The 25,818-nt window shown below is 43.6% G+C and overlaps 1 protein-coding gene across 1 annotated transcript in view; it reads right to left on the reverse strand.

Annotated features, from left to right (window-relative positions):
• The window catches only part of LOC145356764 (C4b-binding protein-like), a 39,117-nt gene extending 13,596 nt beyond the window's left edge, over window positions 1-25,521 (reverse strand). The window contains exons 1-4 of the mRNA XM_080209632.1: window positions 25,419-25,521; window positions 21,443-21,634; window positions 7,671-7,856; window positions 1,606-1,791 (exon numbers count right to left, since the gene is read on the reverse strand). Of these exons, the coding sequence (XP_080065758.1) occupies window positions 1,606-1,791; window positions 7,671-7,856; window positions 21,443-21,634; window positions 25,419-25,473 (619 nt within the window). The 5' untranslated portion in view covers window positions 25,474-25,521. The remainder of the gene's footprint in view (window positions 1-1,605; window positions 1,792-7,670; window positions 7,857-21,442; window positions 21,635-25,418) is intronic.
• Window positions 25,522-25,818: the final 297 nt, after the last annotated feature.

Below are 25,818 nucleotides of genomic sequence, written 5' to 3' on the forward strand. Positions count from 1 at the left end.
CCATACATCTCCGGTGGTGGGTGATGAAATTATCCCATTACTGATGGGTTCAGGATCATCACATGTGACAACTGGAGATAAAAATGAAAATCAGTTAATATTCTCACTGTCAGATCGAAACTTCACTGAGGGATTAACATCTGTCAAATACAGTGACAGTATACATGTGAACGAATGCACTGCCACACAATGTAGAATATTTTTTCAATTCTCTCCTGTATGTGTTCAATCACGAGCAATTAAGTCCATCCAGCCTGTTCCAGACCGAGGATAACGCCAAAAGTGTTATCTCCAGTTTGTTACTCACTGTTACTCATTAGGTTATTAATAACTATGAAGCTTAAACTTTCAAACTATTTTTATAAAAGAAGCAGAGGAGAAAATACCCACATCAAAATATAAACTTTTTTAAAATTTATTTACGGGTTATGGTATTGTTGCCTGGGCCAACAATTATTGCAAATCCCACAATGCCCTTGAGAAGGTGGTGGCGAGCTGCCTTCTTTAACCGGTGCATTCTCTGAGGCGTGGGTACAGCCACAGTGCTTTTAGAAAGTGAATTCCACGATTTTGAACCAGTGACAATAAAACTACGTTGATGCATTTCCAAGTCAGGAAGGAGTGGGGCTGGGATTAAAATATATATAAAAATATTTTTTTTAAATTAATTTACGGGTTCTGGGGGTTGCAGGCTGCGTCAGTTTTTATTGCCCCTCCCTAGCTGCCCTTGAGAAGATGGTGGTGAGCTGCCTTCTTGAACTGCTGCAGTCCTTTAGGTGTGGTTACACACACAGTGAATTTAGGGAGGGAATTCCATGATGTTGAACTAGTGACAATAAAAATAAGTCGATGCGTTTCCAAGTCAGGAAGGTGTGGCGCCAGGAGTTTGATGTGATGAAACAAGCATGCTTGCCTCTGACCACGTACCAAGGCTTGTTGCAGGGTCAACAGTAGCCTGGTGATAATTTCACCTGGGTCGATACTGCAACAGATTGTCATGTTTGCTGTGGAACTGGAGTGTGATGTTATCAGGCTGTCCAAGCAGCCAACCACATTAAAATATTTTCAGGGATCACCCCCTCCCTCACACAAGGAAGAAGCTAAATCAAAACTAAAACCTGTACTTGTATTTACAGGGAGTAATTTTCAGTTGGGACATTACATGGGTTGAAAATGAAAGCCAAGAAAAAAACATTAGCTTGAAAATCTATTATTTAAAGAATTCTTAAAATTATAATTTTTTAAGGACACATTTTGTTCAAACTTTATTGATCACTTTGCTATTAAAAACCCAGTTTACACCTGACATAACATTTTGATTGTGTTTGAAATAGCACGTGGAGGAAGGAAAATTGAAATTCTGATTGGCTCCTCCTAAATACTGAAATCAGTGTACCCTACGAGTGAAAGACCACAACTTCAGGATTTGCACATTAACCTGAACATGCTGGTCAGCCTCAGAAGGAAGGCGAGTGAACACTGAAGCAGTTCACTAATAATCTGCCTCCCACCCCCACCAAAGAACTTGGCCCATTATTTAAACAGACATTACAGAATTCAATTCAGAACTAATTCAACCCTCAAATTTAAGAGACGGTTACTCACCTAATTTGCAAATAGGTGGTGGTGGTACAAATGTGTTATTCTCACTGCATTCACTAAAGCTACGGCCAACCATGACATAACCTGATTTACAACTGTAGGTGATGGTGTCCTGATATTTGTATGTTGGTCCAAATCCAGACACGATAAGGACATTTTCAGACAGTGGAGGACGCTGACAACTAACAACTGAGAAAAGAACAGCATTAGATAACTTAAAGACAGCACAATTGAATATTAACTCCTAATAACCAGCAAAATAAAAACCAAGTTCATTCTGAAGGCCACAAGCACTTCCTTTCGAAGTATGAACAGTGCGACATAACCAAAAACTTTTAAATTCAACAAAATGCCAAATAAGATCATCCAGTATTTGAACCACCCTCAACTTTACTGAGATTAGTCCAAAAAGCTTTCTTTTTACAAGATGAGCAATTATTTATACTTGCTGCAATTTTTGACTTTTCATCCTTGAGGTTTGAGACAATAATTGGAACTGACCACATCTATAACATGAAACACTTCACATAAACCTTACTGAGGTATCCCCAAGCATGTTTTATCTAAACTAAAGAATTTAAGTTTCTCTAACACTTAACATTCACACCACCTCCCCCAATGCTTCTTCATTAGCATCAGACTGGGTGGGACTGCACTGCAATTGCCTGGTTTCATTTTTATCTATATAGTTATTGCCTGAGTAGCACTTGCAATAACTTTGCTTCCAACCTGGCCATCATTAGATCTGGTGTCCTTCAAGAAGTGGAGATGCTGGTGTTGGGCTGGGGTAAGCACAGTAAGAAGTCTTAGAACATCAGGTTAAAGTCCAACAGGTTTATTTGGTAGCACAAGCCACAGGCTTTTGGAGCACTTCCCCTTCATCAGGTGAGTGGGAGTTGTGGTCACAAACAGGGTATACATAGACAAATGCAGTGTACAAAATAATGGTTGGAGTGCGAGTCTTTACAGGTAATCAAGTCTTAAAGGTACAAGCAATGTGAGTGGAGAGGTTAAGCACAGGTTAAAGAGATGTATATTGTCTCTGGCCAGGACAGTTAGTGAGATTTTGCAAGCCCAGGCAAATCGTAGGGGTTACAGATAGTGTGACATGAACCCAAGATCCGGGTTGAGGCTGTCCTCATGTGTGTGGAAATTGGCTATCAGTTCCTGCTCAGCAATTCTGCGTTGTTGTGAATCATGAAGGCCGCCTTGGAGAACACATCCAAAGATCAGAGGCTGAATGCCCGTGATTGCTGAAGTGTTCCCCCAACAGGAAGAGAACATTCCTGCCTGATGATTGCCGAGTGGTGTTCGTTCATCCGTTACCGTAGCATATGAGTAGAGCCCAAACCTATTTAACCTTTCCTCATTAAGACAATCCCTCTGTACAGGGAATCATCCTAGTGAACCCTCTGAACTGCTGCCAATTAAATATCTTTCCTTAACTAAGTGAACTAAAACTGCTCACAGTACTCCAGATGTGGTCTCCCTAGTACTTTGTACATTGCAGCAAGACTTCCCTGCACTGATACTCCAACAACCTTGAAATAAGGGCCAACAATCCATTCGGCTTCCTGATTATCTGCTGCACCTGTATGTCAGCTTTGTGTTTCATGCACAAGTACTCCCAAGTTCCCTTTGTGTTGCAGCTTTCCTCCATTTAAATAATATGGTTTTGTTCTCCCATCTAAAATGAACTTCACATATTCCCACATTAGCTTCCATTTGCCATTTTGTCTGCTTACTTAACCCAACACTTCTTCGTAAACTTTTTCCCTCTCAACTTGCCTTTCCACCTTTGTCTCATCTCAAATTTGACTTTGGTACATTCACTTCCTTCCTCCAAGTCATTAATATATGTTGTAAACAGTTGCAGTTCCAAGACTGATCCTTGTGGAATTCTGCTGGTTACAAGTTGCCAATCCAAGAACCCCTTTATCCCTATTCACTGTTTCCTGCCCATCAGTCAATTTGCTGTCCATGCCAACAGACAACCTGTCACACCACGGGCTCTTATGATTTAACCCTGAGGCTGTTCCTCTCCAAAATAAGTACTCTGTTTTGGATGCTGTTCGGGAGGTAGACTCAACCGGGGTAAGCCATGGAGTACAGGTCTGGGAAGTAGAGCCTGTCCTTGATGCTCAGGTGGGAAGGGGGAAGAAAAGAACAGGATTAGTGATTGGGGATTCCATAGTTAAGGGGACAGATAGGAGAGTCTGTGGGAATGAACGAGACTCACGGTTGGTATGTTGCCTCCCAGGTCCCAGGGTCCATGATATCGCTGATTGAGTGTTCGAGATCTCAAGGGGGAGGGGAACCAGCCCCAAGTTGCGGTTCATGTAGGCACCCGTTACATAGGTAGGAAAAGGGACGGGGATATAAAACAGAAATTCAGAGAGTTAGGGTGGAAGCTTAGGGCTAAAACAGAGTGGTTATCTCTGGTTTGTTACCTGTGCCACGGGATAGCATGGAGAAGAAGAGAGAGAGAGAACATTTGAACTCGTGGCTAAAGGGAGGGTGCAGGAGGGAAGGGTTCAGATACTTGGACAACTGGGGCTCATTCTGGGGTAGGTGGGACGTCTACAAGAGGGATGGTCTGCACCTGAACCAGAGGGGTACTAATATCTTGGGGGGGAAATTTGCCAATGCCATTTGGGGGGGTTTAAACTGATTCAGAAGGGGGTTGGGAACCTGAATTGTAGCTCCAATGTACAGGAGGATGAGAATAGGGAGGTCATGGATAAGGTTTCCAGGTCACAGCAGTGTATTGGCAGGCGGGAGGGTGGTATGAAGTGTGTATACTTTAATGCGAGGAGTATACGCAACAAGGTGGGCGAGCTTGCAGCCTGGATTGGTGCCTGGGACTTTGGTGTTGTGGCCATTTCAGAGACATGGATAGAGCAGGGACAGGAATGGTTGTTGCAGGTTCCGGGGTTCAGATGTTTCAGTCAGAGCAGAGAAGAGGGGGAGGCGTGGCATTGTTAGTCAAGGACAGTATTACAGTGGCAGAAAGGACGTTTGATGTGGACCTGTCTATTGAGGTAGTATGGGCTGAGATTAGAAACAGGAAAGGAGAGGTCACACTGTTGGGAGTTTTTTATAGGCCTCCAAAAAGTTCCGGAGATGTCGAGGAAAGGATTGCAAAGATGATCCTGGATAGGTGCGAAAGTAACAGGGTGGCTGTAATGGGGGGCTTTAACTTTACAAATATCGATTGGAAAAGCTACAGTTCAAGCACGTTAGAGGGGTCAATTTTTGTACAATATGTGCAGGAAGGTTTCATGACACAGTATGTAGATAGGCCAACAAGAGGTGAGGCTACATTGGATTTGGTACTGGGTAATGAACCAGACCAGGTGTTAGACTTGGAGGTAGGTGAGCACTTTGGTGATAGTGACCACAATTTGGTTACATTTACCTTAGTGATGGAAAGGGACAGGCATATACCGAAGGGCAGAAGTTATAGCTGGGGGAAAGGTAATTATGAGGCTATTAGGAGAGATTTAGGATACATAGGGTGGAGTAGGAAATTGCAGGGGCTGGGAACATCTGAAATGTGGAGCTTATTCAAGGAGCAACTACTGCAAGTCCTTGATAAATATGATAAATATGTAACTGTCAGGCAGGGAGGAAGTGGTTGAGCGAGGGAACCGTGGTGTACTAAGGAAGTTGAATCTCTGGTGAAGGGTAAGAAGGAGGCGTATGTAAAGATGAGACATGAAGGCTCAGTTAGGGCACTGGAGAGTTATAAATTAGCCAGGAAGGAGCTAAAGAGAGAGTTAAGAAGAGCTAGAAGAGGACATGAGAAGACTTTGGCGGATAGGATCAAGGAAAATCCTAAAGCTTTCTACAGGTATGTCAAGAATAAAAGATTGGTTAGGGCAAGATTAGGGCCAGTCAGAGATAGCAGTGGGAAGTTGTGCGTGGAGCCTGAAGAGATAAGAGAGGCACTGAATGAGTATTTTTCATCCGTATTCACGCAGGAAAACGTCAGTGTAATCGAGGAGAATACTGCAATACCAGGTAGTAGACTAGACGGGATTGAGGTACATAAGGAGGAGGTGTTAGCAATTCTTGAGAGTATGAAAATAGATAAGTCCCCTGGACCGGATGGGATTTACCCTAGGATTCTCTGGGAGGCTAGGGAGGAGATTGCAGAGCCTTTGGCTTTGATCTTCATGTCGTCATTGGCTACAGGGATAGTGCCGGAAGACTGGAGGATAGCAAATGTTGTCCCCTTGTTCAAGAAGGGGAGTAGAGACCATCCTGGGAATTATAGACTGGTGAGCCTTACTTCTGTTGTGGGCAAAGTTTTGGAAAGAATTATAAGGGATAGGATTTATAATCATCTAGAGGGAAATAAATTGATTAGGGATAGTCAACACGGTTTTGTGAAGGGTAGGTCGTGCCTCACAAACCTTATCGAGTTTTTTGAAAAGGTGACCAAGGAGGTGGATAAGGCTAAGGCAGTTGATGTGGTGTATATGGATTTTAGCAGTGTTTGATAAGGTTCCCCATGGTAGGGTACTGCAGAAAATGCAGATGCATGGGATTGAGGGTGATTTAGCAGTTTGGATCAGGAATTGGCTCGCTGATAGAAGACAGAGAGTGGTGGTTGATGGGAAATATTCAACCTGGAGTTCAGTTACAACTGGTATACCTCAAGGATCTGTTTTGGGGCTACTGCTGTTTGTCATTTTTATAAATGACCTAGATGAGGGTGTAGAAGGATGGAGTAGTAAATTTGCTGACGACACCAAAGTTGGAGGAATTGTAGACAGTGAGGATGGATGTTACAATTTGCAGAGGGACATAAATAAGCTGCAGAGCTGGGCTGAGAGGTGGCAAATGGAGTTTAATATGGAAAAGTGTGAGGTGATTCACTTTGTTAAGAGTAACAGGAGTACAGAATATAGGGCTAATGGAAGGACTCTTAGTGTTAATGAGCAGAGAGATCTCGGGGTACATGTGCATAGCTCCTTGAAAGTTGGCACCCAGGTTGTTGAGGTTGTTAAGAAGGCGTACGGTGTGTTAGCTTTTATTGGTAGAGGGATTGAATTTTGGAGCCATGAGGTCATGTTACAACTGTACAAAACTCTGGTGCGGCCGCACTTGGAGTATTATGTACCGTTCTGGTCGCCTCATTATAAGAAAGATGTGGAGGCATTGGAAAGGGTGCAGAGGAGGTTTACCAGGGTGTTGCCTGGTATGGTGGGAAAGTCTTATGAGGAAAGGCTGAGGGACTTGAGGTTATTTTCATTAGAGAGAAGAAGGTTACGAGGTGACCTAATTGAGGCATACAAGATGATCAAAGGATTGGATAGGGTGGACAGTGAGAGCCTTTTCCCTCGGATGGTGATGGCTAACACGAGGGGACATAGCTTTAAATTAAGGGGTGGTAGTGCTAGGACGGATGTCAGAGGTAGGTTCTTTACTCAGAGGGTAGTAAGAGCGTGGAATGCCCTGCCTGCAGCAGTTGTGGACTCGCCAACTTTAAGGGCATTCAAATGGTCAGTGAATAGGCATATGGATAATGTTGGAATAGTTTAGGTTAGAGGGTCATTAGATTGGTTCCACTGGTCGACGCAACATGGAGGGCCAAAGGGCCTGTACTGCACTGTAATGTTCTATGTTCTATGTTCTTAACCTTTTGTGAGGTAGCTTGCTGAATGCCTTCTGGAAGTCCAAATACATCTACTAGTTCCCCGCTATCCACTCTGCTTGAAGACTTCCTTGAAGAGCACTAATAAATTAGTCATTAGGTATTTTAATTGCTTTTTGTTTCAGCTTAAAACTAGTACTTGAATAAAGGCAATGGCATTAAATATTAGTCTGCTTTTGCATCCTAAGAACTGGAAGACTTATGGATCACAACTTGGTGAGGGACTTGGCATGTCAGGACATTACATACAAGTAAATTTATCGGAGACAATGATAACAGCAGAGCCACAGGTTTAGATTGTCCCTAATTTCCTACATAATAAAAAATGTATTGAAATACTAAAACACCTTTGTAACTCTTGGTGAAAAGAGCAATTGAAACTGATTCAGATTATGTACTTAAATACCTTTGCACAATGGTGGCTTCTTGTTCCACTTCCCAGAAGAAGTGCAATCAATATCTTTATCACCAATCAATGTGTACCCATCAAGACACGAATATGTTGCTATCATTCCATATTGCCATACATCTCCGGTGGTGGGTGATGAAATTATCCCATTACTGATGGGTTCAGGATCATCACATGTGACAACTGGAGATAAAAATGAAAATCAGTTAATATTCTCACTGTCAGATCGAAACTTCACTGAGGGATTAACATCTGTCAAATACAGTGACGGTATATATGTGAACGAATGCACTGCCACACAATGTAGCATATTTTTTCAATTCTCTCCTGTATGTGTTCAATCACGAGCAATTAAGTCCATCCAGCCTGTTCCAGACCGAGGATACTGTAACACAATGTATATTCTCCAACTTAACCAAAAGTGTTATCTCCAGTAAGGACGGAAAAAAAACCAAGGGGAAATCCCTCTCCATCACATCTCTGGTTAAAACTAGTTCAGAACACCACACACCCTTAATTGCAAGTATCATCTTGTGTAAGAGGGGATGCCCACCCTGATAAGAAATGTATCTTACTCTCGTTTGAAGAAAATTTGCAAATCAGCATCCACAACATGAGTCTGCAGACTATTCCAAAGGTCTAGTGTTCTCTGGAAGAAGTACCATCCCTTGACATTTGTTCCCCTAACCATACCCACAGCAAAGACCCAATCACAAATGGTAACAGAATCCTGCAAGGGCGCAGAGGGAGGGAAGAGAGTGTAGCCTCCTTACTTTTGTCCTGCATTCCCTTACACTGAAAAAAACATTATTCTTTTAGCTTACCTAATTACTTGCTCTGCCTGTGTACTAACCTTTTGAGATTCATGCACTGGGACACCCAGATCCCTCTGCATCAGAGCTCTGCAATCCTTAACTATTTGAATATTTTTTATTCTCCCTGCCAAAGTGAACATTTTTACATTTGCCCACATAGTCCATCATTTGCCAAATCTTTGCCCATTCACTAATATAAATAACCTGTTTTAGAGATGTTGGTTGAGGGATCAATACTGCACAGGAAACATATTTGTAACGCCTTGGGACCTTTCACACTCATCTGAGGACAGATAGGACCATGGTGTAATGCTACATCTGAATGACGACATCTCAGACAATGCTCCCTCAGTACTGCACTGGAAGTTTTTGTGTAAGTGGGTCTTGTAGCGCACATCCTTTGTCTCAAACAAGGACATTACCAATAGAACCATGGTTCATTTGCTTTCAGTTTCGTTTCCATGAAAATTCCTTTGGAATGGTAGGATCATTAGCTTGCTCAGACAAGCATGGGTATTGATGGGGGAGCATGGCGTGAATGCTTGTTTACAGATTAGGGCATTAGTGCAGCCCCCTATGTTCCTGTTGGAGAGAGCAAACTGTGCACTGCATCATGGAACACTGTCCAATCCATAGAGTCAGTGGAGGCCTATCCGCACTCGAAACACAACCAGAAAATGCTGCTTGCCTTATGGGCTTTGCATTTTCTGAACAAAATAAGTATGGCTCACTTTGCATCACTCTTCAAACAATATTTCAGTCTCCTTCAAAAAAAATCACCATTAGAATAAAATCCTAGCTATGAAAGGTACCCAAAAGACATTGGTGACACTATGCCCTGCAAGCCTCTGCAGGATGCTTCTTGTTGGACACCTCTTCATACTTGGGATGGAAAACAATAGAAGGGAAATGGCAATAAGACCCCTAGAACATGTGCCTTACCCCACCTCCTTTCGAAGTGGGGAGATGGTAGTATTGTGACAATGTCACTGAGCCAGTAATACAGAGGTTAAGATTAATGACCTGCGGACTCAGGTTCAATCCCAACATATTAAGGCAGCACTTTGGCACAGAGGTTAGCACTGCTGCCTCACAGCACCAGAGACCCGGGTTCAATTCTGGCCTTGTGTCAATGTCTTTGTAGAGTTTGCACATTCGTCCCCGTGTCTGTGTGGGTTTCCTTTGGATGCTCCAGTTTCTTCCCACAGGCCAAAGATGTGTGGGTTAGGTTGAATGGCCATGATAAATTACCCCTTACTGTGAGGGGGATGGGCAGAGTTAATACATGGGGTTACAGAGATAGAGATTGCTGTCGCTGCAGGTTTGATGGGCCAAATGGCCTCCTGTACTGTAGGGATTCTGTGACGCATGGAGAGTGCGATATACCAAAAACCTTTAAATTCAATAAAATGGCAAATAAGATCATCCAGTATTTGAACCATCCTCAACTCCCCAACCTTACTAAGCAGATTAGTTCAAATAGTTTTCTTTTTTGCAAGATGAGTAATTATTTACAATGACTGCAATTTTTGACCTTTTATCTTTGAGGTTTGAAGCAATAATCAGAACTGATCACATTGCTGCCATGTAACATTTCACATAAACCGTATTGAGGTATCTATCCCTAAGCATCCTTAAGTAAGGGGAAGAATGATTGACAGGTTTGGTGGTATCTTGGAATGGTTTTTTTCCATAGGAAAACCCAAGAGTTAGTTTCAGTTTGTTAGAAGCTGTTTGGACTGCAGACTGGAAGCAGTCTCTCTCGCCTCTCTGGAATTGAAATTTTGCTGTCACTAGTTTGCTAGCTGGAAGCTAGAGGCAAGCAGTAGTTCTATCTCGACCTTGACATGCACTGGAAGCTCCAGAACAGGGAAAGCAGAGTTTCAAGTCTCCATCCAAAGGACTGATTCAGAGCGGGCGCTGCAAAACTGTAAGATCCAGCTTCACATGAGCATACTCGCTTTCTGTGCGAAGCCTGTTTATAGGGGCGTGTTTAGTTGGAACAGTATATTTAAGTGTTAAGATTTATACAATGTTATAGCTGTATTTTTGTAATATGGTAAAAATTATTGTTGATTTTTCTTGTTACGTTTTAACTGTATTCTTAAATAAACTTTTATTTGATAAATGCTCCTTAGCGGGTCATTTGAATCATACCTGGAGGGAAACACCTTTGCCGGGATTTTATGACTTTGCTCGGGTGAGGCTTGTAAAACGGAGAATTCTATTCTGCGAGCATCACCTGCCCCAATTCCGGAGCAGTAAAATTCCGGCCATTATGCTTACCTGCACCAAATTCAAAGTGCAAAACTTATGTCTAGGCTGACTTCGTAAAACACCATGGAGTTTCTGACCTGGATTATAACAGTTTAAAATTAAGAATGTGCTTAACCGGGATGCAAGTTAGTGAATTGAAATGCTCGTTACATGCTGGAAATAAGTGTTGGACGCTTTTATAAACTGACTGCATTGCAATTACTTAATTGTAATTGCAGCATGTTATTGTTTCAGTAGCTTCAATTTTCAGGTGATTTGCTTCATTTGTGATAAGGTCAAATCACAAGCTCTGCCATCAACTCAATGTGTAGTAAAGGATTAGACGACGTTTTAGATTATTTTTATTGAATTTAGAGATAATTTGATATATTTTACATAGTGCAAAATTCTAAAGCATGTTGCCTCAGCCTTTAGAACCAGTGCAATTTTTATTTTATTTGCTAATTATCATGAGCTACAGAGGTGAGCAAAGCTGAGCGGAAAATGAGTTGAGCTTTCTGCCAGTATCATAAGTATAAGCTATCGAAACAACATGTTTCTTATCAAAGAAATAATAAACCACATTTAAGAAATGACCACAGTGTTACTCGTGAGGTTAATCACAATTAAACTTAAACTTTAGAACTTTTTAATTAAGGAAACAGAGGAGAAAATTCCCACATTAAAATATATATGTTTTAAAATTAATTTACGGGATGTAGTGGGTGCTGGCTGCATCAGCTGCCCTTGAGGTGGTGGTGGTGAGTTGCCTTCTTGAACTGCTGCTGTCCCTTGGGTGTGTAACCACACCCAGTGATTTTAGGGAGGGAATTCCATGATTTTGAACCAGTGGTAATAGAAATAAGTCGATGCATTTCCAAGTCAGGAAGGTGTGGCGTCAGGATTTTGCAGTGATGAAACAAACATGCTTGCCACTGACCGTGTAGCAAGGCTTGTTGCAGGGTCAACAATAGCCTGGTGATAATTTCACCTGAGTCGATACTGCAACAGGTTGTCATGTTCAGTGTGGAACTGGAGTGCTGTCATCAGGTTGTCCAAGCAGTTAACCACATTAAAGCACTTTCACAGACCACCCCCTCCCTCACACAAACAGGAAGCTAAAAGAAAATAAAACTTGTATTTATTTTTGCAGGGAATAATTTAAAGCAAAACACCATTAGCCTGAAAATCTATTATTTAAAAGCACTCCAACGATTATAATTTCTTTTCAGGACACAGTTTGTTCAAACTTTATTGATCACTTACTGTATTACTGTATTAATACTGAAGACATCTCTCCTCTGGTATTCATTCCTAATGTCTGGATTAAGGTTTGGACTACTTTCATTCAAGGACTACTCAAACTAAGCAGGTTACGGGTAAGAAGGTGCATGCAGGCAGGCCACTGAGATTGGAAATAACATTGGGAGCCTAGACAATTATTCTGACCATAAAATATCCACAGAGTTAGACTGGTAAGGGCATCAGCTCTCAGTTCAGTAGCTGCCCTTATTCTCATAGCAAAAAGCTTTCCCACATTGTCAGCAATCAGACCTTAGCAGGATTAATCTCCTGCAGAGCTTTGGATAATTGGATAGGATTCCTGCCACAAATATCATTATACATTTAAATTGACTTTCTCAAATAGGAGCTGGATGAATATCTGGTTCAAAGTGAGATAAGCAGAGAAAATCAAATTTTCCCTGGAACACAAGCAATCCTGTATTACTTGGATAAAGGAGCAAGCGACATAGGCATTATAGAGATGTGGGGGCAATTATCCAGTCAGAAGCTTTACTTAGTTGCTTTTACTTAGTTGCTTTTAGGACTCGGAGAGATGAAACAAAAGAGAAGTGGAGGATTGACTGATTGGAAGTCATATGATTGGTTAATGGCCATTCCTTATGCCAATCTCTGAAATCTCGAATCAGAATATTGAGCAAGAGTTATCTTGCTATCTGTAAGAGAAAACGTGTTAATTCTTTTTTTTATTGGTACCTTTTGGTACACCGGGGGCGATTCTCCCATCTAATTTTATAGTGTAGCAGGGTGGGAGAATGTCACATCTGGGCATTCACAGGATTCACACATGCATTCCTGCCACACGCGCATCTCCCAGTGCCAGATTCTGACGCCATCTGAATTGGACTGGAAACTGGCGGGAGCACCAGGTAAGTGCTTTACATCGTATTTTAATGAGATTAGCAGGCCCGCGACTGAATTCTCCGGGGCTGCTAGCATCTCCCACCCCGCCAGGAGTATTTCACTTAGCATGGTTCAGACTGACTCTCTCCTTTTAGGGAACTAGCGGCCTGACCCTATTGGAGTAAACGGTGGGGGGAGCAACTGGGGCTCCCCAAGGGGTCAGCCGGTGGGGGGGTGTGGTGCTCCCTAGACATGGGTACACTGGCACTGCCAGCCTGTGCCCCCAGCACTCCGCATGCCCATGCCCAAGGGGATTACCACAATTTCTCACTATTCAGGAAAAAAAGACATTATCAAAGACCAAAATCACCAAAGGATTTTTCTATGTAATTCATAGGAATATAAACATTAAAGCTGCTTAATTGTTCCAGAATGTTGGGTTTATTTTCAAAGTGTTGGCAAAACAAATACATAATTCAATCTTATGATCCAAAAACCCCATGTTAGCAACATCCTGCCTTCAAACTACGTTTAAACAAAACACAATCAACTTTTGCACAAATGTGGGATTACTTCCATCAGCCATCAGAAACTCCAGTGGTGTGAAGCCAAGGATATTTCAGTGCAGGGCATCTGCTGTGATGTCCTAGGCCTGTAATGTTCTGCTATGATAACCACAAACTTGCCAGCTACTCTTGTTATTGGAGGCTCCTTCCTTTAACTCCCACAGATCTCAGTTGTATAAGGGATCCATTAGTGTCTTACTCACTTGAATATTGCTTTGATATTGAGAGCATCGACTGTCACCTTTTAAGGCCCATTGCCCCAGTTTCCCTTGTTTTGCCTTGATTCTTACATTTTTTAAAGTTTATTTTATTTATTAGGGTTATATTGACACTGCAATGAAGTTACTGTGAAGATCCCCTTGTTGCCTGTTGGCGTGCACCGTGACTTCTGTGACCATACAGTTAAAAGCTACGCAGCAAAGCGTGATGGTTGAGATTGCTCCAAAATGTTAAAATGTAGTTATAACTTTACCCTTGCTATCGACATTCTCAGCAGTTGTAGAAGGAAAAATGATATGAAACAGGTGAGCTAGGAGTTCTGTAATATAAATAATATTGGAGATTGCATGTGAGGCGAGATCAAGTGACTTGATACAGTGATAACACAAAATTGTAGAAACTGGTTGATGTTAGCAGACGTGAGCTTTGAATTGTCTGCAAAAAGGGGGAAAAGAGGGAATATCGGTGAGTGATGGGGAGGTGGGGAGGGGATGTGTGAGGAGGGGGGATGGGATTACATGTTGACCCAGGACATGAATATGGACATCCATGAGGTAATTTTGGCCCAATCATGATAACCAGAGATGACGATAACTTAATATGGCTTGAGAAGGATTTCTCAACAGGATGAAAGACATTGTTGACAAACGTCAAGTGAAAACAAGACTATGGTTGGAACACTATCCAGAAGATGATGCCCAGTGACTCTGGAGAATAAGCATCAGGAATCGCCAATTATACCACTGCCATTGTTAAGTATCAATGGGGTGTGTGCTAATTGAGCTTGTTAAACTCATACTGCTAATCGACAAATTCAGTGTCCACGTCTGTTGGGTCAAGCAGATGTTACAATCCTAATATCCACCTCATTTCCTCACAATATACTTTAGTATGAAAACACTGAGCCCTACATTCATTTGAGGACATGCTTAATTATGTTTGCAATTTGTTTCTTGTCAATGCTTTCTTACTGGGCTGATCAGCCTTGTTTTCTCAGTAATCCTCTGCCTAGTAAATCCGACCTAGTAAATAATACAGGCAGCCTAGATGCCTGTGTGACAAAGGCATTTTGACTGCTTGTTTTCATTACATTTCTGTGTATAGAGTAACGGAACTTTAACTGAATGGAAGTGCTTTCTATTCGTATTGGAAACAATCCCAAATTTAACACTGTGGATGGATGGCTGTGCAAGTGCCATTAGATTGTAGCCAGCCTCAGTGAAAATGTCGCAGCTCGTTGAGCTGATGCCATCTTTTTGCACCGAATGCACGGAATACTCGGGGAACTCTAGAAGAATTACCATCTGCAGTGCTTTACATGCTGCAAGTTCAACTTCAGCAGCAAACAAACAATGAAGCTGGACCACAGCATTGGAAATCGCAACACCTGCCACAGCAATGGAACCTGTCAGTCAAAGGGGAATGAAACTAATGTGTCACCATTGTTCAGTTGTCACTTTCCTGCCTTTGAATCTGATATAATTGGTTGGCGCCTGCTTTGCTGTCTGAGCCAAAGGCCAGGCGAGGGGCGGACAATTGGAAAGGTCCATTGATCTTGGGCAGGTTTCGGGACGAGCGAGGCCATAAAATCCCGCCCACTGCATCTTCAAGCTGTGGCAACATGCCCCAGTCCACAACGGGAACAGTAAAGTCAGAGCATGAAACTGTTTCTTCCCTTAAAAAAAAGGCATTTAAGCACTCCTTTTCTAACTTAACTGATTCTAATTATCTCCACCTAGTTCATGCTGGCCCAGTGATTAGCACTGCTGCCTCACAGGGATTCAATTCTGGCCTTGGATCACTATCTGTGTGGAGTTGCACGTTCTCCCTGTGTCTGTGTGGGTTTCCTACGAGTGCTCCCGTTTCCTCCCACAGTCCAAAGATGTGCAGATTAAGTGGATTGGCCGTGGTAAATTGGGTGGGGTGGTGGACTTGGGTAAGGTGCTGTTTTGCAGAGTTGATGCTGACTCGATGGGCCAAATGGCCATCTTCTGCACTATAGGGACTGTGGGGATTCTACAGTTCTATGGTTCACCACTGCTCTAATGTGCAGGCTCTAATCTGATCCTATTTGATGAAATAGTTCATTCCCTTGGTCTTCTCTTCAGGAAGTGTAGGACAATATCTTGAAGCAGCATAAACCAAACTGTTCCTCAAGCAGAGAAAAGAAAGAAGAATCTAAAGAATGTTCTTAACACTTTAAAAAGCACACAAATCAAATAGCCATCACACATGCACACTCAGTACTATTCAATTTTTAGCCTTTATCTAGACATTTGTCTCTGTCAGTACCAGAAAACAGTACTGAAAGTGAGCCCTTGTTCCCTATGAACTGTATTGACATTACATGCACAACATTTGACATTGCCTGGTGTTGAACGAGAATGCTAGTTGCTAAATTTAGGATACTGAATCAGCCATTTCACTTCTCAGATTATCAAACCATTGCTGAAGCATTTTTCAGAAACACTGCTGAGTTTAAAGACTACAGAACAAGTTTATTAAAGGCTATAGATAAATAGTAGTAGCCAAGTGATAAAGCAGATTGCAATAGTTTACAGAACATATTTATTCTACTTGAAGTTAGTAAATAATAAACATACGCTAATCATCATTAATTTGCAAACATTGGCCTATGTTAACATTAATTTTGATTTCAGAGTTTTTTTTCTCTTTTCCGTGGTTTTTTTGATATCCTTGGAACTACAAGTGTGCATACTGATTCCCTTTGAAGAATGACCAGAAAGGTGAATCAAATATAGTTGTCAATAATAGAGGACTTCACACAGAAAAGGTTTGTAGTCGCAAAGATGACACACTGAAGTCATGAGTTACAAAAACTATTTTGATTTGGGTAACAATTTATTGGAACAAAGTAAGTGGTTAAAAAAGGTTGTAATAAAATCATTACTATATTAAAGCATTCTTAATTCAACTAACAGAAATGTAGACTTTGTCATCCCAAATTTGCTGAGGGTACAATAGACTGGAACCAATGTATGTCTACAAGATTATGAGGAGCATGGACAAATAGTCAGAAGTTTTCTCCCAGGATGGAAGAGTCAATTACTAGGGGGCATAGGTTTAAGGTGCGAGGGGCAAAGTTTAAAAGAGATGTAGAAGGTGAGTTTTTTACACAGAGGGAGCTGGGTACCTGGAATTCGCTGCTGGGGGAGGTAGTGTAAGCAGATATGATGGTGACTTTTAAGGGGCATCTTGACAAATACATGAATAGGAAGCGAATAAAGGGATATGATCCCAGAACGGTAGAGGGTTTTAGTTCAGTCGGCCAATATGGTCAGTGCAGGCTTGGAGGGCCAAAGGGCCTGTTCCAGCACTTTGTTCTTTCTTCTCATTTAAAACAAGAGATTTTGTTCCAAAGCCAGAGAATAGAGTTGTTTGCATGAAACTGGCAATGGCATTATGCCTGTAAAGAGTATTAGGAGTGCCATGCCTGAAGTGCCACATTCAGACTGAAGAAAGAAGTTCCAGCAAAGCCCTGAACAACATTGCTCTTTGAATCTTCAGCACTCAAAGAAGCAAATGGCTCTCTTTGGGAAAATAATCAATTGCCTTAAGGATCGTCTATCTTTCTTCAGAAAGACTGGCTTCCTCGAGGACTCGGAGGGACACCATGCCTGCCTATTTGCAACAAGGTTGAAGCAGTGTAGATATGAAGAAAAGTTTCCACTTGCTGGAGTGTCAGTAACCAAAGATTTAACATATTGCTAAAAAACAGTGTCCATAGGAATAGGAATAGGCCATTCAGCCCCCTTGAGAAATTAAACTGGACTGTGGCCAATCTGCGCATATGTATCTTAACTTATTCAATCTGTCTTGGGTTCTGTAACTCTTCATACCCCTGCCTAACAAAAATCTATAAAAATCTATCAATCTTGGTTTTGAAATTTTCAATTAATCTCTCCCTACAGTTTTTGGGAGAATTATCCACTACCCTTCATGTGAACAAATGCTTTGTGAAATTGCCCCTGGGTGGTGGAGCTCTAACTTCAAGTTTATGCATCTCTACCTGGCGAGTCTGGTTTATCAAATCCTTTTTTTACTTGTTACAATCTGGAAGGGGGGATTGAAATCAGATTTAATAATAAATTGCAAAACCAGCTCTATTGTAAGTGACTATTGAGTGACTCAAACCCTCAATTGCATTTTTAACTGTTTTAATAAGAACATAAGAACATAAGAAATAGGAGCAGGAGTAGGCCATCTGGCCCTTCGAGCCTGCCCCGCCATTCAATAAGATCATGGCTGATCTGTCGTGGCTCAGTTCCACTTTCCCGCCCTCTCCCCATAACCCTTAATCCCCTCTCTTATCAAAAACCCATCAACCCGCTTCTTAAAAATATTTAGCGAGGCAGCCTCCACCACTTCAACGGGCAGAGAATTCCAGAGATTCACCACCCTTTGAGTGAAGAAGTTCCTCCTCAACTCTGTTCTGAACCGCCCCCCCTTTATCTTGAGGCTGTGCCCCCTAGTCCTACTGTCTTTTTTGAGCGGGAAGAGTCTTTCCACCTCTATCCTATCCATCCCCATTCATCATCTTATACGTCTCAATGAGATCTCCCCTCATTCTTCTAAACTCTAACGAGTACAAGCCTAGTTTATTCAGCCTCTCCTCATAGCTCAACCCCCTCAACTCCGGTATCAGCCTAGTAAACCTCCTCTGCACTCCCTCCAAGGCCAAAATATCCTTGCGCAGGTGCGGCGCCCAAAACTGCACACAGTACTCCAGCTGCGGCCTCACCAATGCCCTATACAGCTGCAGCAAGACCTCCCTACTTTTATATTCAATCCCCCTCGCTATGAAGGCCAGCATCCCATTCGCCTTCCTGACCACCTGCTGCACCTGCAGGCTGGGTTTTTGCGACTCATGCACAAGGACCCCGAGGTCCCTCTGCACCGTCGCCTGCTGCAGTTTTTCGCCACGTAAGTAATAGTCCTTCCTACCATTCTTCCTACCAAAGTGGACCACCTCACACTTGCCAACATTAAATTCCATTTGCCATTTCCTGGCCCATTCGCCCAGCCTATCTAGATCCTTCTGCAGACTCTCCACACCCTCCGCACAATTTGCCTTTCCCCCAATCTTGGTGTCATCAGCAAATTTCGACACCCTACACTCGGTTCCCTCCTCCAGATCATCTATATAAATGGTAAATAGCTGAGGCCCCAGCACCGACCCCTGGGGCACCCCACTAGTCACCATCCGCCAATCCGAATAGCACCCATTGACCCCCACTCTCTGCCTCCTATTTGACAACCAATCCTCTATCCACGCTAACACCCTACCCCCAACTCCATGTCCTCTGACCTTCTGCAGTAACCTCTTGTGAGGTACCTTATCAAACGCCTTCTGAAAATCCAGAAAGACCACATCCACCGGCTCTCCTCTATCCACCGCCCTAGACACATCCTCATAGAACTCCAGTAAATTTGTCAGACACGACTTCCCTTTAATGAAACCGTGTTGCGTCTGCCCTATCAAGCAATTCCCTTCAAGATGCCTCGCAATTTCCTCCTTAATGACGGATTCTAACATTTTACCTACCACAGACGTTAAACTAACCGGCCTGTAATTCCCCGCCTTTTGCCTGGCACCCTTCTTAAACAACGGCGTAACATTAGCCGTTTTCCAATCCTCCGGCACTTCCCCGGAATCCAGCGACGTCTGGAAAATAACCACCAAGGCATCCACTATCACCTCCGCCATTTCTTTCAGAACCCTCGGATGCATTCCATCCGGTCCTGGGGACTTGTCCACAATCAGCCCCTCCAGTCTGTCGCGCACCACCTCTCTAGTAACAGTAATGTCATTAAGACCCTCCAGTCCTACCACCTTTCCATCGCTAACACCCGGCAAATTATTCACGTCCTCCTCCGTGAAGACAGAAACAAAAAAGTTATTCAAGACCTTAGCCATATCCCCATCCCCTACCACTAGGTCCCCTTTCTCATCCGCTAAGGGACCAACGTTCACCCTAGCCAGCCTCTTCCTTTTTATATATTTATAAAAACTCTTGCTATCCTTTTTTATATTAAGCGCTAGCCCAGCTTCATAGCTTCTTCTACCCTCCTTTATCAACTTTTTTGTCAATCTTTGTTGACATTTAAACCTTTCCCAATCCTCTTCTCGCCCACTGCTCTTAGCTACTCTAAATTCCTCCGCTTTTAATTTAACACTTTCCTTCACCTCCTTCGTTATCCACGGCTTATTACCTCTCTTCCTACTGTCCTTTTTAACCATCGGAATAAATTTCTGCTGAGCACCAAGAAAGATCTCCTTAAAGATCCTCCACTGCTCCTCAGCAGACCTACCTTCCAACGCGCTCCCCCAGTCCACATTCGCCAATTCTTCTCTCATCCTACCATACTCCCCTCTATTCAAACAAAGGACACGTGTCCGGGAACCCACTTTCTCCTCCTCCATCTGCAACAGAAACTCCACCATACAATGATCACTCTCTCCAAGAGGATCCTTCACCTCAAGGTCCCTAATTCTACCCGCCTCATTACATAGCACCAGATCCAAGATAGCTCGCTCCCTCGTCGGCTCCAACACACACTGTTCCAGGAAACTATCCCGGCAGCATTCCAAGAACTCCTCCTCGAGCCCACCTCGTCCAACATGGGTCGACCAATCAATATGCAGATTGAAATCCCCCATAACTACTGCCGTCCCATTCCTGCACGCCGCACTTATTTGCGCGTTAACAGCCCGCCCCACCTCCAGATCATTATTCGGGGGCCTATAGACGACACCCACCAGCGTCTTCCTCCCTTTGCTGTTCCTAATCTCCACCCACAACGATTCCACTTTCTGCTCTTTGGCTCCGATATCATCCCTTGCTACCACCTTGATGCTGTCCTTAATCAGCAGAGCTACGCCACCCCCTCTTTCCTCCTGCCTATCCTTCCTAAACACTTGATAGCCCTGTACATTCATCTCCCAGTCCCTGTCACCTTGCAGCCACGTCTCTGTAATGGCCACCAGATCGTATCCATTTGTGTCGATCTGCGCCACCAGCTCATCCACTTTATTCCGAATGCTTCGTGCATTCAGATAAAGCGCTTTCATCCCAGCCTTCACCTGGACCCTATTTGCCGTAATGCCACCACTTGGGACATCCTCAGCCTCTTCCCTTACCTGTACCCTATCCTTAACTGTAGACCTCCTAACATCACCTACCCTCGCACCCTCCCCCCCCCTAATTAGTTTAAAGCCCTGTCTACAGTCCTCTTTACTCGATTCGCCAGCACTCTGGTCCCAGCACGATTCAGACCAACCCCATCCCGCCCGAACAAGTCCCACCTACCCCAATACTGGTGCCAATGCCCCATAAATTCGATCCCATTCCTCCCACACCAATCTCTGAGCCACCCATTTTTTTGATGCTATTGTCATAGAATCATTGAATCCCTACAGCGCAGAATAGGCCATTTGGTCCATCGAGTCTGCGCTGACTCTCCAAAAGAGCATCTCAATCAGACCCTCTCCTGTGCCCCATCTTCATAACCCCTACACATTTACCATGGCTAATCCCCCTAATTTACACATCTTGGGACACTAAGGGGCAATTTAGCATGGGGCAATTTTAACCTGCATACCTTTGAACTGTGGGAGGAAACCAGAGCATCTGGAGGAAACACACGCAGACATGGGGAGAACATGCAAACTTCCCATAGTCAGCCAATTCATCCAGCCAAGTCATTTCTTTCAGGAGAAAAGAAGAAAATTAATCTGATTGCTTACGTTCACAAGTGACCTGCAATGGTATCCAAGTTGAATCTTCCAAACAGGTAGTAATTATTGAAAGTCCATCCTGGGAAACGTAACCTGGGTTGCATCTATAATCAACGCTCGTGCCCACAGGAAATGACATCAAAGAAATGAATTGGTCAGTTGGTGATCCATTTTCTGGTGTTGGAGGTCTGTCACAGTCACCTTGAAATGAAAATCCACAAGGCTTAAGTTAATTGTTTGAAAATCCACGAACAATTTGTCTTCCTGTTGCATTACCTTCACGCTAAACACATAAAAACTCTCTCTTCATTTGAACAAGCATCCCACTAACTTTAAGAAGGTGAATCTGTGCAATCTTCTATTTGTTTAATCATTTTTAATCCTCTGGTCCTTTTCTTTTGCCCAACCTTTCCTTACAATATTACACTACAGAATGCTAACAGGCAGGTACAGCAAACAATTAGGGAGGCAAATAGTGTGTTAGCTTTTATTGCAAGGGGATTGGGGCATACAAGTAAGGAAGTTTTGTTGCAGTTATGTGGGTTTTGTTAAGACCACATTTGGGATACAGTATGCAGTTTTGGTCTCCTTAACTAAGGAAGCTAATACATATCTTCGAGGCGATCTGAGGTCATGTACCAAGTGACTAAAGAACAGCTTCTTCACTGCTGCCATTAGACTTTTGAATGGACCTACCTCATATGAAGTTCATCTTTCTCTACACGCTAGCTATGACTGTAACAATACATTCTGCACTCTCTCCTTTCCTTCTCTTTGTACTTTGTCTGTACAGTGCACAAGAAACAATACTTCTAACAATATACTAATACATGTGACAATAATAAATCAAATCAATTAATAAATCAAATCAGGTGCAAGAAAGATTCACGAGATTCATCTCCGGGATGCGGAGAGATTGGATAAAGGAAAGAATTTTAATACATGCGCCATTCTACTGAGGAGAACCACAAGCAACACCAAGGCCAGGATTTTTCAGATGAAGGCGTTTCCCCTCCTGCCATCCAAAGGGTCAGATGAGGACATCTCCCCATCAACACTATCCATCCCGCAGCCATTTCACACTCCAAAGAGCAGTAGTTGGATGGAGGCTGGACTTCCAGCCCTCACATGGGAAACTGACCTGCCCGAGGGAGCTGCTGGCCAGTGCTGGGTTCAGTCATAAGCTAAACAAGCTACAGCTTAGGGCCTCACAATCCGCAGGGGCCTCATAAAATTTCAGAAGGTTTACAATGAAGAGAACATTTAAGAGCGGATACCAGAAAAAAAGAAAGCACCAGCTTGAAGAGCAGCTCAAAAAATTACCAAAAGTTGACAGTTACTTTACTCCAGAAACAGATCAGGATCGGCAACCCCAAGGTGATCAGCAAAGTCCAAAACAACCACAGCCTATGCCTCTGCTACTGAGACAACAGAGTCTGGAATCTCAGCTGAGGAAAACACTGGAAGTGATGCAAAAGTGAGCATTGCAGAACCGACATCCACAATTGAAACAACAAAATTCATGAAACTCGATGATGTAAATCAATTGGGGTGAATTAACCGAGGATGAACTCTCATAATGGATCCTTAAGGGTCCTTCAGAGGGTCAACACCAGAACAGCCCATTTGAAAACTCAAAGAGGTCATTCAAAAATCAAGATAGATATTGTTCAAAAGGTCATTTTCAGTCCAGAAAAGTTAATGGTGAAATATATGATCAGGAATGGCTAGTGTACTCTCCAACAACTGGCTGTGTTTACTACTTTGTCTTTTGTTTTTTGTGGCGACCCAAGGTCCTGTTTTGGTACACACCTTTGTGAGACCTTTTGGGGTAACTTTTTAACAAGGGGCCTCCAAGCTTTATATAGCTAAGGGCCTCACCAAGTCTAAACCCAGCACTGCCGCTGGCCAATCTGATCCACTCTCTCATCCCTGCAGCATCAGAAGTTTGAGTGGACAGGACTGGGACTCCCCTGTCCTGTCCACTCTGGATTGCTGGAGTCTCAAGATTCCAGGAGGAGGAACATTGCAGAGGTCTCATTGTAAGGAGGGTAGAGAAGACCTGGGGGTTGGGCAAAGGGGACTGGAGTGTGAGCAAGGAAAGAGACAGGGAGATACTGCAGTGCTGGACATTTGGTGGGGAGGGGGCAAAGTTAAATGGGTGCTGCTAATGGTTGCGCACTCCCCCTCCTCCACTTTCCTACTGGACATTTGATTTCTTTTCTGGCGCCTCTCCCATACCACGGATTCCTCCTCTTAAAATTGAGGCTGGCTGGGAAATGGCCCTCAAGTGATTAATATTTGGAGCAAGGGTGGGTGGGCCATTGGAAACCTCATCCACTCAGTGTAAAATTACAGAGAGGTGGTGGCGGGCAGGAACCTAGCAAACAAACTCGCCAGCGGGAGAGGGTAAACTTCTGCCCCTCTTGATGCAAATAATAAACTGCAATCACAGGTCTTGACCAACAGGGGTAGCACTATTCGTGGGTCAAATAAGGACAGGCCCTGGTGTAAGATCATTGCCTCATTGAGTTTTCAGTAAGCATGACTTGCGAAAAACTGCAGCAGGCGACGGTGCAGAGGGACCTCGGGGTCCTTGTGCATGAGTCGCAAAAACCCAGCCTGCAGGTGCAGCAGGTGGTCAGGAAGGCTAATGGGATGCTGGCCTTCATAGCGAGGGGGATTGAATATAAAAGTAGGGCGGTCTTGCTGCAACTGTACAGGGCATTGGTGAGGCCGCAGCTGGAGTACTGTGTGCAGTTTTGGTCGCTGCACTTACGCAGGGATATTTTGGCCTTGGAGGGAGTGCAGAGGAGGTTTACTAGGCTGATACCGGAGTTGAGGGGGTTGAGCTATGAGGAGAGGCTGAATTAACTAGGCTTGTACTCGTTAGAGTTTAGAAGAATGAGGGGAGATCTCATTGAGACGTATAAGATGATGAATGGGATGGATAGGATAGAGGTGGAGAGGCTGTTCCCGCTCAGAAAGGACAGTAGGACTAGAGGGCCCCGGCTCAAGATAAAGGGGGGGCGGTTTAGAACGGAGTTGAGGAGGAACTTCTTCACTCAAAGGGTGGTGAATCTCTGGAATTCTCTGCCCGTTGAAGTGGTGGAGGCTGCCTCGCTAAATATTTTTAAGACGTGGGTTGATGGGTTTTTGATAGGCAAGGGGATTAAGGGTTATGGGGAGAGGGCGGGAATGTGGAACTGAGACACGACAGATCAGCCATGATCTTATTGAATGGCAGGGCAGGCTCGAAGGGCTGGATGGCCTACTCCTGCTCCTATTTCTTATGTTCTTATGTTCTTATTATTAATTCAGAGTCTTGTGAATCTGTGGATCAGTAAAGATTTTTTAATGCTGTATGCTGAAAATGTTGCTGAGCTAACAGGTCACAATGGGACTGAAACACTAACCCTTACAAGGTGACGGACCAAGCATTGGAAAGTGGGATGAGAGTAATGTAAAGGCGTTATAGTCCCAGATGATGATAGGCTGCTCTTCCCTTTGAGGAGGGAGGGCTGACTGGTGGTGATTTAGCCTGAGGATCACCACACCTCAAGTGAGGGGCAAGGTTGAGAAGGTGGGCGTACATGGATAACCTTAGCTGGTGCAGGAACTGAACCCACACTGTTAGCATCACTAACCAGCCAACCTGAGCTAACCCAACCCCCCTAGAGAGGTACTTGACGTTGGGCCTCTTGCTGTGCTGTAAAGCTCAATGGCTGTGAGACAATGCAAGGTACTCCAGATAGAATAACAATGATACTACACGTCCAATGGTTCCTAATGTGCTGATGGTGCACGAAGTCTAATTTCTGACATTGGCCGAGAACTACAGCCACACAACAACCTACACAAGGTGATAACCCCCTTCCCTTCAGCAAAAGGCGTCTGAGCCACGAGATATCACACAGAAACCGGTTTTTATTTTCACGCTGCTGTAAATGTGCCCCCATCAGTGGGGAGTGAAGAGCCCGCTTACCTGTGACCCGGGCCGCCCAGAGGGCTATTAGAGCGAGGATCAGTCTCTCTGACATTCCCCCCAGCAGCTTCCCCCACCGAATGGGACATGGGAGAGACCCAATCCTAACTTCAATCCAACGGAATTCCGACAGCGCATGCACGACAACCCTTAAGCAGAGGTACAGATGGCAAAAGGCATCACTGTCCAGCCCCATATATGTACTGATTAAAATAAGCTCTCTCTTAACATGTGTCCCCTCCCCATGGTCTGTGCTTGTATCAAATGATAAGCCGTCCATCACTTGGCCTCAGATAAGAATAAGAGGGGTGTTTTTTAAAAAATTTGCAGCACTACTTAAAACCCAAATTAAATGAAAGATGCCCTCACTCGGAATAATCAACTTTTCATGCAGTGTAGA

Source organism: Carcharhinus amblyrhynchos, chromosome 22, assembly GCF_965287045.1.
Source record: "Carcharhinus amblyrhynchos chromosome 22, sCarAmb.v2.hapA, whole genome shotgun sequence".
Lineage (NCBI taxonomy): Eukaryota > Metazoa > Chordata > Chondrichthyes > Carcharhiniformes > Carcharhinidae > Carcharhinus > Carcharhinus amblyrhynchos.